The sequence below is a fragment of the Symphalangus syndactylus genome, chromosome 7, assembly GCF_028878055.3.
Source record: "Symphalangus syndactylus isolate Jambi chromosome 7, NHGRI_mSymSyn1-v2.1_pri, whole genome shotgun sequence".
Classification (NCBI taxonomy): Eukaryota; Metazoa; Chordata; class Mammalia; order Primates; family Hylobatidae; genus Symphalangus; species Symphalangus syndactylus.
In genome coordinates this window covers 37446305-37461908 of record NC_072429.2, presented here as the reverse complement: position 1 = coordinate 37461908, position 15604 = coordinate 37446305, and the positions used below count along the sequence as shown (strand labels likewise).

The 15604-nt window shown below is 52.0% G+C and overlaps 1 protein-coding gene and 2 long non-coding RNA genes across 6 annotated transcripts in view; 2 read left to right on the top strand and 1 right to left on the bottom strand.

Moving 5' to 3' along the window:
- Positions 1-2760: 2760 nt before the first annotated feature.
- LOC134737206 (uncharacterized) lies at positions 2761-4617 on the top strand. The gene is made up of 2 exons (XR_010121862.1): positions 2761-3050; positions 4336-4617. It is a non-coding gene; the product is annotated as an uncharacterized lncRNA (long non-coding RNA).
- IL17B (interleukin 17B) overlaps positions 3899-15604 on the bottom strand; it is a 47627-nt gene continuing 35921 nt past the window's right edge. For 2 of the 4 annotated variants that reach the window (XM_055285709.1, XM_063643222.1), the window contains exons 3-4: positions 6244-6533; positions 3899-4232 (exon numbers count right to left, since the gene is read on the bottom strand). In XM_055285709.1, coding sequence (XP_055141684.1) covers positions 4001-4232; positions 6244-6398 — 387 coding nt within the window. In that variant the 5' untranslated portion in view covers positions 6399-6533 and the 3' untranslated portion in view covers positions 3899-4000. Of the gene's footprint in view, positions 4233-6243; positions 6534-8716; positions 8805-11553; positions 11652-15604 lie in introns of those variants that run through there. The other 2 variants (XM_055285708.2, XM_055285707.1) reach the window with 2 other exon arrangements.
- On the top strand, positions 11776-14153 carry LOC129486190 (uncharacterized). The gene is made up of 2 exons (XR_008658879.1): positions 11776-11812; positions 13970-14153. It is a non-coding gene; the product is annotated as an uncharacterized lncRNA (long non-coding RNA).

Genomic DNA, 15604 nt, shown 5'->3' with positions numbered 1-15604 from the left:
AGTTATCATGGCTTTAAAGTCTAGGCATAAAGCACTGTGCCATCTCACAGTTCCGTGATTTCTCTCGTGGTCAAAGATGGCTGCCAACAGCTCCAAGGAAGAGAAGGTCTTCTCTCATAAGCACTGAACCAGATTTTGGGCTCTGGGATGGTTGGACCACCCCTGAACCAATTCCTGTGGTCAAGGGAATGCCATATGCTGATTGGCTTGGGATTCAGATACGAGACCAGTAACCATGATGCAGGCAGGGAGGGTGTGAGATTAAGCTGATTGGCTTAGAGCAGTCAGGTCCTATCCCTGGAGCAGAAGTGGTCTTATCCAAACTTCAAGGTCAAAGGGGGAAAGGGTATTGGAGAGAGAGAGTCACAATGTCAGCCACATGCAAATGGAGCTCTCAAGTCCAGTGAACTCGAAGTGTGTAATGGCATCTTTTCATGGTCTGTTTGAAATGAAGATGGCATGTGCTGTCACGGTGTAATTAATAATTGGTATTGACCCAGCACTGGACAATACAAAACTGATCCCTGATAACCACCCCTCCCTTGCATCCCTACAGAGAGTATGTGCACAGAACACACAAACCAAGGCAGTTACATTTGATCCTCAGTCCTTGTCTGGGCTTTGGCTCCATGCCCAAGCGTGACTGCACTGGAACTGGCTATGTCCTTCAGAAACCTCCTTTACCTGGGTAGGCCCAAACAGCTCAGAACCAAAGCCGGCCAAAATGCCCACAATCCCTGCCTCCCCAAGCCCAAACCTGATTCCTTGGAGGCAGGGAGGAAAGGACAGATGCCAGAAATGAGAACCAACAGGAAGTCTTTGCTCCAGGGCTCACCCCAGCCTTCTCAGGCCTGGACAGAAGCCCCCAGCAGCTCACGGACCCCTGGAAGAAGACAGCATTTGCAAAGACAGCCAAACAAAACAGGAAAAGGGCCACACATCCTCAGTCCTGGATGCAGTGTAGTGGACGTTTAATACCCTTCATGGGAACTCTGCCTCCTGGAGCAGGTGACCCAAGCAAAATTTCAGGACTTTGGGGGATAAGGGGCAGCTGTAGAGGGTAGAATGAGGGTGGGTTATTGGCAGTGGGGGACCAGGGAGGTTGGTGAGGAATTCTTTGCTCTTACCCACCTATGAAGGCATAATAGAGGGAGGCAGGAGGCAGATCTTGGGCTCCCCCTAGAGGCGTCTCTGCACTCATTCACCAAACACGGCACCCCTATCCGCTCTGGACACTGTGCCAGGTGCTGGAGGTGCGGCGCTGAGCAAGGGATGAGGCCCCTGTCTCATGGAGTGTGAGCTTCTTGCTAGAGGAGGCAAACATGAAACACACTTAGACTCAGACCAAAGGAATTTCCAGGGTGCTGTGTAGAGCCAGCTCTCCAAAGGACCTGAGCTCCCTGCTGCTGCCTTTAAACTGGGAGCCTGGGAAGAGCCAGCTGGGACTCAGAGCTACGCCAGGGGCCAGCCCAGCCACCAAGGCCAAGCTTCTAAGTCACAGAATGGTAAGCCTGGAAAAGACCCTAGAGATCCCCAAATCCCATTTGTTCGTTTCACAGATGAGGAATCTAAAGCCCAAAAAGAGGAAAAGGCATCATCCGTATGAAACTAGCTGGTGTTTATGGAGCATCTGGGGGCTCCTGATGCTTGGGTAGAAGTAAGACACCCCCCTCCTACCACAATGAGGGGTTTCCCCACCAGCCCCTATGCCCGAGAGCACCTAGGGTCTCCCAGGACTACAAGCAACCCTCTTGCAGCTCAATTCTTCCCACACCCTCACCCCACAGAAAGGGCTTGGAAGCTGTGAGCCCTTCATGTGGGACTGAAGTCTTAAGACCTGGAGAGCAGCCCCAAGGGTGGAGAAGCGGCTGCTGAAGGGATCAGCATGCGCTGGCACAGGAAGTCTGTTTTCCATGTGTCTGGAACCCAGCCGAAGCTTCCTGGGGTAATTTTAACAAGTATCCACTCTAGAACAATACCAAAAAAGGTAAGTTACTTACCACCCTAGGCAGGCACATACCTAATCACTGGCCTTTCATGAATTAGACCCTTAAGACATTCAGAGCTAAAGCTGCTTTAAGCACTAAAGTTAGAGCAGCCAAGCCAAATATTCCTGTCCTGGGCCGTTGGCCCTTTTATTAAAGTTAACTCTAAAGTGCTAGCTATTCTTACCCTCAGAATATAGCCTGAGCCCCTCAGCTGTCTTGTGGGAGGGAAGGTATTTTTAGACCCTAGAACAGCTGATTTGGGATTTGCTGCAGGGGTTAGAGGGCCCAGGGGGAGGATTGAATTGCTAGGGGACAAAGGGGGAAGTGGGGAGTCACATCCAGGGGTCAAGAGTCGGCATGGGCTTTAGGATATTAGTCCCCACTGCTGTTTTTGGCCTTTTTTTTTTTTTTTTTTTTAACAGAGTCTCTGTCACCTAGGGTGGAGTGCAGTGGCACAGTCATGGCTAACTGCAGCCTCAACCTCTCTAGGCTCAAGTGATCCTTCCACCTCAGCCTCTCTAACACCTGGGATTACAGGCGCATGCCACCATGCTGGGCTACTTTTTGTATTTTTTTTGTAGAGATGAGGTTTTGCCATGTTTCCCAGGCTGGTCTCAGATTCCTGAGGCTCAAGAAATCTGCCTGCCTCAGCTTCCCGAAGTGCTGGTATTACAGGAGTAAGCCAGCACACTGCCATTTTTGATCGGCAAAGTATCTTAATATAAGCCAGTGGTTGTCAAAGTGCAGTGTCCAGACCAGCAGCACCAGCATCACCTGGGAACAACTGTTTATATATTAGAAATGCAAGAAAAACACTGCAAAAAAAATGCAAAGTATCAGGCTCCACCTGAATCAGAACCTCTAGATGTAGGGCCCCGCAAGCTGTTTTAACAATCCCTCCAGGAGATTCTGATGCTCACTAAAGTTTGAGAATCACTGATAATCAGCAAACCATCTAATAAGATCTCCTTTTGGACAGGGCTGGAAGAAAGAATGATCTACATTGACACTTCTCAACTTATGAGTGTCTGTTCAAAACCAGGAATCCTCAGCTCAGAAAAAGTACATACACAAAAATTTCAGGGATGCACTATCCCAAGTTAAAAAGCACCTGCACTTTGGCAACCTGGAGGCCTTTCTTTGGGTCTAAGTCTGATCTGCAGAGAATCTCAGAGCTGAAAAAGACTTTTTAGATCATCTACTCCAACCAGAGCAGGGGTCTGCTCCATAATACCTTTGAGAAGCCTGGCTTTAAGTTAACACTTTCAGAGATGGGGAGCTCCCTGCCTCAAAAGAGCTTGTTTCCAGTGATCCTTAAGTGGGTAGAGTTAACTCTTGTTAACTCCTATATTGGTTTATAGCAACCAAGCTACATTAACATGGCTGGAATATAGACTTATAAACCCAAATTAAAGGAAACACATGGGCCGGGTGTGGTGGCTCACACCTGTAATCCCAACACTTTGGGAGGCCAAGGTGGGCAGAAGTCTGATCTGCAGAGAGGCCCAGGAGTTGAAGATCAGCCTGGGCAACATGGTGAAACCCCGTATCTACAAAAAGTACAAAAATTAGCTTGATGTAGTGGCACACACCTGTAGTCCCAGCTACTTGAGTGGCTGAGGTGGGAGTATCACTTGAGCCTGGAGAGGCTGATGCTGCAGTAAGCTGTGACCAGGCCACTTCCACCCTGGGCGACAGAGTGAGACCCTGTCTCAAAATAAATAAAGGAAACACATGATGGCCCTAGGTGGTAGAGGTGAACACATTATTTTCTAATAGGTCACCTCAGTGTTGGAGAACTCGGAGTGATGAAAAATCCTCCTTTATATTAATCTGAAATCTACCTCCCAGAAACCTCCTACCCTGACCCTGGTTTTGACTTCGAAGCCCCAAAAAGCAAACCCAAACTCTTGCTTTCAAAAGTCAGTGTTTACTTTTCATAGGCTTTTCTTGGCACAAAGGTGCAGGGAGGATGGTCTCGGGCTGCTGGCCTGGCTTCTGGGCCAGGTGGTTCAGAAGATGCAGGTGCAGCCCACAGCGATGGTCTCCATGACCGCGCGCTGGCGGCAAGGCCCCGTGTGGGGCGGTGGCGGGCAGAGGCGGCGGCGCACAGGCACCTGGCTGAACACCGGCACGCTCACCATGCTGCGGTCCTCCTGCATGGTGAAGGGGTTCACACAGCCCAGACACAGGCACCGTGCCTCCGGCAGGTCCACGGGGATACGGCTGGGGTCATGATTGATGCTGCAGGGAGCAGGAGAAAGAGCAAAGCGGAAGGTGAAAAGGGCCAGTCAGCACCCATACCCCACACCCCTGCCTTTCCTAATCGGAGTTTTAATTTCCACAGCAAGACTGTGTTGGGCTGGAGGAAAGGCAGTAATCAACTCCATGTTCCATGTGAGGAAACTGAAGACCATGGAAGGCAAGTCGAGAGCCCCAAGGTTATCCAGCTTCAAGGTCACCAGTCACCCAGCTTCCTTCTTTCGTGCAGCCAGATGCCCATCCCAGTACTAGGTTGCGCTATGGGGATCGTGGAGTAGCTTAAGGCTTCCCTCTGCCTGCCCCACCCCCACTGTGTTTATATTGTTGAGAAACTTAATCCACGGAAATAAAGTGTGGATTATTTTTATTGATGCCTAATTTCCACTGGCAAAGAAGTCAGGAGGTCTGGGTTCTATTCTGACTTAATCTCCATTCATTCAACACTTACATGCTCACCACATGAGCAGTTCTGTCCTAGATTTTAGGTGTTCATTGATAAACAAAGCAGACAAGTTCCCTCGTGGTGCTCTCATGGAGCCTGGCATACAGGGACTTGCTTTGTGACCTCTCCTTTTCTGCACCTCGGTTTCCCCATCTGCTAAATACGGGACAAGGAAGTGGGTGAACTGGACCTGTGGACATGTAGAATTAGCATCACCTTATGCTTGGGAGCTTGCTAGAAATGCAGAACCTCCTAAATCTGAAGCTGCATTTTTATCAGATCCCTGAATGATTCATTGGCACAATCAGATGTGAAAAGCTCCGTTCTGAAGGATCTTTACCGACCCTTCCAGTGGTCACATTCTGGAGCTGCACTGTCCAATGCAGTAGCCACTAGCTTCATGTGTCAAATTAATCAGGCTAAGCATGGTGGCTTACGCCTATAATCTCAGGATTTTGCGAGGCCAAGGCAGGTGGATTGCTTGAGCTTAGGAGTGTGAGACCAGCCTGGGCAATATAGCGAGATCCTGTCTCTACAAAAAAATAAAAAAAAATTAGCCAGGTATGCCTGTGGTCCCAGCTACTTGGGAGGCTGAGGTAGAAAGACTGCTTGAGCCCAGGAGGCAGAGGCTGCAGTGAGCCGAGACCATGCCACTGTACTCCAGCCTGGGTAACAGAGTGAGACCCTATCTCGAACAAAAAATAAAAAAATTAATCAGTTAATCCCTCAGTCACAGTAGCCACGTGTCAAGTGCTCAGTAGCTGCAGGAGGCTAGTGGCTACCATACTGGACTTTACATGATCACAGAAAGTTCTGGTGAACAGTGCTATTCTAGAGTCTCAGGGTATATGTCATGTGGCTGAAAAATCTCTGGCCTGGGTTTGTGAGTGAGGACCTCAGGGTCAGCCCTTTCCTTCATCTTTGGTCCTTACTATGGGTCAGGCACTGAGCAAGGAAGCGGAGCTACAACCAAGAGAGGACACTGCTGCCATCGTTATCCAGGGCAATGGGTCTTGATTCCCAAATCACAACCTGCTGTGCGCCCTGATCACGTGGAGCTATAGGAAATAGCACTTCCTCGGCCTCACCACTGGAGGTTTGGACTGGGCATGGGAATCCCTAGGTGATTCTGATGCTGGCACTGGGAAGGCCCAGGTCCAGCATGAGAGACAGACTGGAACACCACATGGAAGCGCCACACCTGAGAAGGGCGTCCGAGGCCCACAGAGCAGAGGAAGTGACATCTGGGGAAAGCCTTGCAGGCACTTCCACGGAGACTTGAAGAACAATAAGGGCGGTGCTCTGCATGGATATCTCATTTAACAAGACTCTGAAGTAGGTACTACTATTGCCTCCATTTACATTGAGGAAACTGAGGCCCAGAAAGGCTAATCCATTTGCCCAAAGCTTCACAGACAAGTAAGAGGCAGAGCTAGGATTTGAACCCAAGCACCCAGACCTCTGAATCTGAGATCTTAACCATTACAATGACAGGGGCACGGGAAAGATCCCCACCCCACAAAGACAGCTTGCCACCACTGCCCAGCCTACCTGTAGCCCCAGGGAGACAGGCTCCTCTTGTTGGACATCCACAGCTGCAAGTTGACCTCACACTTTCTCTGGGCCAGCTCTGAGCTGTTCCTCAGCTGGGCCACCATCTCCTCGATGTTCCTCTCATACTCCTCCATGCGGGCATATGGTTTCATCCGTGATACCAGATCCAGTGGCACCTGGTGAGGGCCAGGGGCCAGGGGCCCAGGCCGCCCTTGCCCCTTCCTCTTGCTTTTGGGGCTCCTGGGCTGGCCCAGCCCCAGGAAGATGGAAATGGTAAGAAGAAACAGCTGGGGAGGAAAGCCACAGGTCAAAGGTGGGAAAGCCAAGTCTCTTTCTGGGCCAAGACTTGGGGTCCATGGTCCTTTCCCATCGCTCTTAGGGGTCTCCCAGGCTCAGGTCTGACTCTGCCCACCATCCCCCAGCTCTCCCTCCTCAAATTACCCCCTGTTTCCTCTCTCTTGTGTGCTCCAGCCTCTGGTCTTCTCTCAGTCTTAGTCTTAGCATGCTCCTTCCTGCCACAGGGACTTTGCACAGCCTCTGCCTGCAGCATTCTGCCTCTTCACCTCCTAGACACCTTCCTACCCCTCGTGTCAGCTTTAGCGTCACTTTCTTAGGGTTGCCTCTGGACTTTCTTGGGCTCTCATAACCCACATCCCTCTTGCATGACTTCAATCTTAAAGTTTGTGTGTACAATTCTTTTATGTGTCTGCCCCCAACTCAGCATGGACTCCGTGGGGGCATGTGTCAGTTTCCACACACTGTCATACCTCCGGTGTCTGCGTGGTGCATTCAGTGAACACTCACTGAGTAAATGAATGGCTGTCCCCATCGCTGCCCTTCTGTCATTTATGTCTAAGAAGGAAGACAGTGAACAAGAAGACAAACACCCAAGTCTCCCTAGTGACAAGTCCAGGATGGGCCCATTCAGGGTGTGGCTGGAGAAGAGTGGGGCCTCCTGCTTAGCTGTGCTGGGACAATGGCCTGGGAAACTTTTCTGGGGAAGGGACATGTCAGGTGAGGCATGGCAGGCATGGGCTGAGGGAGCTGAAGTCTTGCAGGTGTGGGAGGGGTGGGTTGGGGGAAGATGAGAGAGGAGGTTTGAACTGGTTAAGAACTTTGCTGAGGCTGGGCACGGTGGCTCACACCTGTAATGCCAGCACTTTGGGAGGCCAAGTCGGGCGGATCACAAGGTCAGGAGATCGAGACCATCCTGGCTAACACTGTGAAACCCCATCTCTACTAAAAATCCAAAAAAATTAGCCGGGTGTGGTGGCGGGCGCCTGTAGTCCTAGCTACTCAGGAGGCTGAGGCAGGAGAATGGCCTGAACCCGGGAGGCAGAGCTTGCAGTGAGCTGACATCACACCACTGCACTCCAGCCTGGGCAACAGAGCGAGACTCCTCTCAAAAAAAAAGAAAAAAGAACTTTGCTGAATGGAATGGAATGTTGATTAAGAGTGGGTGGGAGGAAGAGGGGATGAGATGAAGTTGGGGAGACGGGCAAGTTATGGGCTAAGGATGTCCTGTCCACCTGCACTGCCCTTCTCCCCTGAGCCTTCCCTCTTCCAGCCATCCCCCAAGCCCTGCTCACATACACACATCCTCACCCATTGCCATCCACTTCTCCCTCCCAGCACCAGAGTATCAGGAAAGCCTTTGGCTCACAAGGAAGAGGACTCAGGCCCGGCAGAAGCCAGACTCCCCAGGAATCCAGAGAGAGAAGGGACAGTGCCTGCATGTGAGGCAGAGCTCCCAGGATGGAGGCACCTCTGACTCCTCTTAAATTGAGATAGGCTCCATATGTTCCCTGTATGCCTCACCTCACAGCCCCACAGCCCCATGGCCCATGCCTGCTTTATCCAGGCTACCCAGCAAGTCTTGACCCTAGGAAACAAGTTTCAGCAGAGCCCCTCTTGGCAGAGATATTTGCTGGCACAAAATCTGCAACAGAGATTCAAGTTGCTAAATTCTTCCTTTTTGGTCCTAGATTCTAGTGCAGAAAAAATGTCTCCCTAACAATAGGCTTTCTCTTCAGAGTTTCTCACAGGGCATTCTTAAACTCTGGCTCTCCGCTCAGAGAAACGTAGAATAGAATCAAAGTCCCCCTCCCTCACTCTCCAGATGGGACACTGAGAAACAGAAGGACTTGCCCAAGGTCACACACCCAGGACCTCAGAAGCCGGGTCTCTTTGGAAAAACCCCAATGACTGAGTTTGCTGGGATCTCCCCAGATGCCTCTGGTCTGAAAAGGCTTCAATGTGCCCCAGCTGAGCCCCATTCAGGAGCCTGCACTGCTGGCCATGGCTACAGTGACCAGTCTCTGCTTCTTTCTAGTCCTGGGGGAGAAGACAGAGAAGTTGCCTCTGCAGATTCCAAACCAAACAGAGGCAGCCATTAATCAATAGGAAAGAAAAACTGACATATTTGGGCTCTAAAAAAGGGGTGGGGGTGCGGCAGGGAAGTGCCACGTACCAGGTTGTGAGGCCAGTCCATTCCGCCAAGCTGCAAGGTCAGCCTGCAGCTGCTGCCCGCCTGGAACCCCAGATGCCGCCGAGAGAATGGCAGCAACAGGATGGAGCGAAGCAATTATAGCTCAACTGGGGGTTGCTGGGGGAGTGAGTGGGTGGGCTCGTCATCAGCTGGGAGCCTTGGGCCCCCAGCTGGCTAAGTCTAGCGCAGTGGCAGGCGGTGAGGGGCGTGGGGGCAGGCCAGGAGCCGGGCTGAGGTGCCCAGGGGCTGTTGACCGAGGGACAATGCCCTGTGTGTCTGGTGGGGCTCTGGCCGGTGGCACCTCCGCCTGTGGCCTGCGGCCGGCCGCCCAGCCAGCACCCACAGGGCCAGCTAAGACAATCAGCTTCGTTTGCTTTGGGGATGGCAAGGGGTTGAGGGTGGAGGAGGGATGGGCCGTTGGTTGGTCAGGAGAGCAAATGTTCTCAAATTGTGCTGGCCAGGAGTGGGACACAGGCCCCATCTCCCAGGGAAACAGCCTCAGGCGCTCCAACCTCTGCCGGCCTCAGATGAGTTCAGCAACCCTAGGAGACCAAAGCCCCACCCCTCTAGATCACAGTCAAGGAAACTGAGGCTGGAGCCAGAAAGGGACTTGTCACTATTAACAGTGAGTTAGAGGTACCAGAGCTGCTATTCCCACCCTGTCCCCATCCAGGGCTGTATCCACCACCCCATGTTGTTTTTCTTGGGATATTTTCCGCACAATTTCAGCCTGCTGTGGACATATTTCTGAAGCTGTATGCCCTCACTCTGGCCAAGTTTCAGATCCATGAGGACTTATGGCTGATTGTCCTGGCCTTCCTGACACAGCACTCTCCCTCCTGGGGTGGTCTCCGCTCTCAGAGACTGTGTGGCTGCATGTGAGCTTTACTGTCAGCCTCAGTTCCCTCCTCCATAAAATGGTGGGTGTATCCAGAAATAGACGGTGGCCTGGCCCATTCCCTCCTGAAATCTTTCTGAGCCTCAGTTCCCACATCTCTAGAATGGGAAGAATCATGGCACCCTCTTAAAGCTGCTATAAGGAATAAAGGAAATCACCTATGTTAAGTAGCTGGCAACAGTACCTGGCACATAGTAAGTGCTCAATAAACACTTAGCTATTTATTATAGAGATTATTATAAAATAATTGTATAATGATTATTATAAACATTAGCTGTTCTAATTAGCATTAGAGGTAGCACGGTTCTCATTTCTTACTGACTCTCCCTTCAGCCCCCTCAGGCCCACCCTCCTGGCTGCTGAGAGAGGTCTAGGCCTCCAAGACTCAGGCCACAAGTTTGTGAGGTCAGATGACCTCAGGGTCCAAAGGTCCTGGAATCACATGCTCAACTGACCAGCTCCTCTGGCCGATGTCCCTCACCTCAGGTGAACAGCCCAGCCCAATGTGAGTGGGCACATCCACCCAGGGAGGCAGGAATGGCGGGAGGGAATGTGAGGAGGACAGAGGAGGGGCATTGTGAACAGATACTGAGGGCGGCCCTGTCGTGCTGAGGGCCGGTCTTGGCCATTTACAGGAATCGTCCGAGGGGAAGAGCGCAGGGTGAGAGGCGCTCCTGAATGTCACAAGATTAATCTGTCCGGGGCAGGCTTCCACAGCATAACTGAGATGCTGGCTGGGGCTCGAGCATGAGAGATGCCACCATATTTGGTCAAATACTAGACAGGGCTCTATTCTACCGTTGGAAACTCCAGAGGGAGGGGCACTCTGAAAATACCTCCTCAGGCAACAAGGGCCCCGCCCCCACCACAGGCTGCCCAGGCCCCAGCCCCACCGGCAGGGCAGCCTGGCTGTGTTCTATGCTGGCTCTCTGCACACACTCTGCTGCTGCTAGCAGTGGGGTCCCACAGACATGCAACTGGAGTGACCCTCCCATATCCACAGAACAGTGGCAAACTAAAAGATGGATACTGGGGTATGGGGGACCCCTGAAACCAACACATTCTCCTTACCTGCTGGCAATACACACCCCTCACTTCTGCCTCCCAAGCCAGCTTCCCTGGCTGCAGCTGCAGTGCTTGCTACTTTAGATTTCAGGGTCCCAGCCCCAGAGATGCTGAAGTGGCGGCACAAAAATCTGCATCTTAGCACGAGCCCAGTCTGGGAGCTACACGGGTCCTCACCCATCATCTGGCCCCCTCCTCCCACCCATTTTACTACAAGGAGACTTGGATATGGGAGGGTCCTACCCCAGCTCACACAGTGCGTTTGTGCCAGAGCTGGAAGCAGAACTCCGTCTCTTAAGTCATTCATTGTTCTTCCCTCAGACTTTATACAAACAGCTCTGGGCCAGGCTGGGCCTCCTTGCTGGTCTGGCAGAGACCAAAGAGCCAGGCCAGTCCTTGTGGGGGCCCCAGATCCTTCACAATGGGGAGGGGAGCTTTGGGGTCCCCTGGCAGGTGCTGTGAGGAGTCAGGCATGGGCCCAGCAACGGTCATTGGGTCTCCCATTCCTGGACCATCTCAGACCAGGAGGGAGACCCCTTCTTCCAGTCTTGGTTTCTAGAAACCCCTGGAGGGTCATCTGTCCTTTTTGATGTCCTGAGTGTGCACCCAGGCAGGCTTGTGGGACCCAGCCCCAGGACTCAGTGCCAAGCCTGAGAAGGAGGTGCGGGAAATGGGCTTCCAGGGCTCCCACCCCACAAGCGAGGCTGAGGTCCTTGGGTCTTAACACGCAGAGGGTGGCCAGCATGCGTGAATGAAGGACTGGGCAGATGAGCTACAGGGGAAGGGGCAGTGGGTGGCCGCAGTCTCGCTCAGAGCCCTCTGTGGCAGGCCCCGCCAGGAGCAGTGCTGCACTCACCAGCAGATGGCGCCACTAGAAAGCCAGCCAACCCTGAAAAATGTGCCGCTCCTGAGGGAACTTGCACTCTGCCACCTCTTTCTCCAGGAGCGGCCCGGGACTGAGAATGAGGGGATGGGGCGAGTGCGTGGGGCCCTGCGCCTGTGCCTGGTTTCCAGAGTGACCCTATTGTTGATGAGGACCAGAGCCTAGGAGACATCAGAGCCGGCCAGAAATGACACGGACAGCCAGGGGTCGGGTGGGGGTTTCTGTCTGCCGAGTGAGTGATTGCCTTTACTTTGAGCATCTGCTGTGTGCCAGGCCGCAGGCATTTGGCACCTGGACACCTTAATTCACAGAAAATAACAGTAACAATAATAGCTGCTGCTTAATATCCACTTACTGACTGCCAGGCCATAAGCTAAATGCTTCATGAAATCCTCCAAATAACACTGGGTGAGGTCCTAGTTTTATTCTGAATTACAGATGGGGAAACTGAGGCTCAGAGTGGTTAGCCACTTGCCCAAAGTCACAGAAGATTCACAGCAAGTTTGTCTGACTCCTGCACACGCTGCTCCCTGCGGTGGAGTAAGGAGAGGGGCGGCAGCCAGGGGTGGAGGGGGAATGTCCAGTTGGTCAGCTGGTCATTGAGCACAGTCTGTGATGGCCTCAGCCTTGACCCATGGCCTCAAACAACCTGAACCTGGTAGGTTCGGGTGCTCACTAAACCCATGCCCAAGCTCAAGTCATCAAGGGGATCCGAGAGCTCCCAGGGTGCTCGTGAGGCACCCAACAGCATTCCTGGTACGTGAACTAAAATGTTGATACATTGAATCAAACTGACTATAATACAGGGAGGCCATGCTGGGACAGAGGAGGAGGCCAGAGCAGAGGGACCTGGGGAAGGAAGTGCAGCCAGGAGGGCAGAGGTCAGGCTCCACAGATGGGCTGGCCTGAGTTTCAGCCCTGCCCCTGCCTCTTCACCGCTGTGTCATCTTGGGAATGTTAATTGACTTCTCTGAGCCTTAGTTTCTTCTGCAAAGTGAAGATAATAATAACTTGGCTCTCAGTGGATTGTTGTGAGGATCAAATGAGATAATGCATGTTAAAGCGCTTAGCACAGTGCCTGGCAAAAGTAAGTACCCCATTAATGGTAGCTGCAACTGTCATTCCTACAGTTAAAACGAGTTTTGAGATGGGCCTTCAAGAATGCTTCTAGTATGTTCCTAGGTAGGAAGGGCATTACGAAGTGGGGACAAGGCTAGAACCAGCAGAAGAATGCAAAGGTGCCTGTTTCCAGCAGGCCCACCCTAGAGCGTTGGCAAGGCCAGGGGGACCTGAAGGATTTGGTCTAAGAACTTGCTCAAGTGGACCCAGTAAGGTCAGGGAAGGCGGGAAGAGGCTAGCCGGCGCCTTTGCTGGCTGCAACCAGGAGGGTGCAGCCCCCTGGGGAGGTCCTGGCTCTCCTGCCATGCTGCTGTCCCCTCCCTCCCTCGTAGGAGTCCTTCTCCCAGGCCCATATTTGCACAAATGCTTGCCTCGCTGCTCACTCCAGAGCCCCAGCCAAGAGGGGCTATTTTAAGATCCCTGGACGGGAACATTGTTGGTGGGAACAGCCCCAGCCAGCAAGCTCCCAGTTCTCAAAAAAGTGAAAGGCCTGGGTGAATGGGCGGCCCCTGGGGTGTGCAGAGGGGCTGCCATGTCGACATGACCCTCTACCCAGGCCAGGTGCCAGCGTCTCCTCCCCACAGAGGGAAGTCAAAGAAATGTGAGTTGGGGTAGGACTCCAAGAGGTGGTCTTGTTCACTGGAGACTGGGTCGCCTAGGCCTCTCTTCTGCACAGCATCCAGACTTGAAAACACCAAGTTTGTGTTTCTGGGTTGCAAATTGACTCTACACTGTACCAAGTCTCTTGTTAGCACTCACCATCCACAGGCCATCAGAGGTAGGGGATACCTCATCCAGCCCCTACCAAAGCGGGAACCCTTTCTGAAAAGTGCCTTTGCTGGGTACCATCACTCTAGGAATATCATTTCTCTCTGAGGATGCACAGTCCATTTTTTAAAACTCTGCTTGTTGAAAATAATTATAATTAGCCGGGCGCGGTGGCTCACGCTTGTAATCCCAGCACTTTGGGAGGCCGAGGCGGGCGGATCACGAGGTCAGGAGATCGAGACCACGGTGAAACCCCGTCTCTACTAAAAATACAAAAAAAAATTAGCCGGGCGTGGTGGCGGGCGCCTGTAGTCCCAGCTACTCGGAGAGGCTGAGGCAGGAGAATGGCGTGAACCCGGGAGGCAGAGCTTGCAGTGAGCCGAGATTGCGCCACTGCACTCCAACCTGGGCGACAGAGCGAAACTCCGTCTCAAAAAAAAAAAAAAAAAAAAAAAAAAAGAAAATAATTATAATTATAAAAGCTTTCTTTTTTATTTTGCAGAAATCCTCCTCCTGTGGGGAAAAGACGGCAGACTTCAGACAATGGTGGTTGGACATTTGCCCTGCCCCTTATTATATGGTCATGTCCACCCCACTCACTTCAGTGGGCCTCCGTTTCCTCACGGGGTTGTTAAAATGCATTAATCATTAAAATTATTGTTTGCCTGGCACATAATGGCACTTAATATTTGGCAAGTTCAGGCTGATATTTTGTAATTTGGTTTGGTTTTATATGTGCCTGAGTTTGATGTATAGCGTTTTTGTGGGTATATGTGCTGTTTTTGCTTTTTGATTATGAAGAGCCAGTATAGATTAATATTTAAAGTGCAGACGTTGAACCAGAGTGCTCTGAAACTCATCCCTGCTATGTAGCAGCCAAGTCACCTTGGGCAAGTGACCTAACCTCCCTGAGCCTATGTCCTTGAAAGGGAGGTGGGGGATTAACAAGATTATATGTGGCAAGTGCCTGGCACAGGGAATGGCCCTGCTATTATTTTGTTGTATGCATTGTCCTTAGTTCTTCCCAATCAGGTGGCACAGAGCAATTCTAGTCAGCTCAGTTCTAGCTCTTTCTAACTGCCAGAGATTCCCAGAAATAAAATGGACTGCCCTGGAAAAGACTGATCTCTCTATCAGCAGAGAGCAGAACACTAGCCAGGAGATTCCAGAAGAGGAAGGAGTGGCCCAGGTGTGTGTTGTGGGGTGGAGGGGTTGTTGAGCTTTTTTTTTTTTTTTTTTTTGAGATGGAGTCTCGCTCTGTAGCCCAGGCTGGAGTGCAGTGGCATGATCTCAGCTCACTGCAGCCTCCACCTCCCAGGTCCCCGTTAAGCAATTCTCCTGCCTTAGCCTCCCAAGTAGCTAGGATTATAGGCATGCGCCACCATGCCCAGCTAATTTTTATATTTTTAGTAGAAACGGGGTTTCACCATGTTGACCAGGCTGGTCTTAAATTCCTGACCTCGAGTTCGAGACCAGCCTGACCAACATGGAGAAACCCCATCTCTACTAAAAATACAAAATTAGCTGGACGTGGTGGCGCATGCCTGTAATCCCAGCTACTCAGGAGGCTGAGGCAGGAGAATCGCTTGAACCTGGGAGGCAGAGGTTGCAGTGAGCCAAGATTGTGTCATTGCACTCTAGCCTGGGCAACAAGAATGAAACTCTGTCTCAAAAAAACAAAAAAAATTCCTGACCTCATGATCTGCCTCGGCCTCCCAAAGTGCTGGGATTACAGGCGTGAGCCACCGTACACGGCCAGTTTTTGAGCTTTTAAAGTTCCCTTCTAGCCTTGAAAGGTCCCAGGCCCCCACGTGGGGCTGTCAGGCCTGCTGTAACTCACCCAGACCTGGGACAGGAAGGAGTGCAAGAGAGCCTGTGGAGGACGTGGAATAAACAGCCTGTCTCCAGGGCAGACAGAGGCGCCAGGCCCCCTGCCCACTGGAGTGTCCTCCCCTCAGTCCCGGGGGATGTTTATCCTCTGCTCAGAGTTTACAGGACGTCTGGATTCACAAGATCCGGAATTCTGACTTTTCCCCCAAAGCTGTCAGCGTCTCCTCTGGCTAGGTGGGTCTGGGTCTGTTTTGGGTGGAAGGCCCCAACCCTGCCCTCGGCAGAAGCAGGAAACGGGTACAGAACA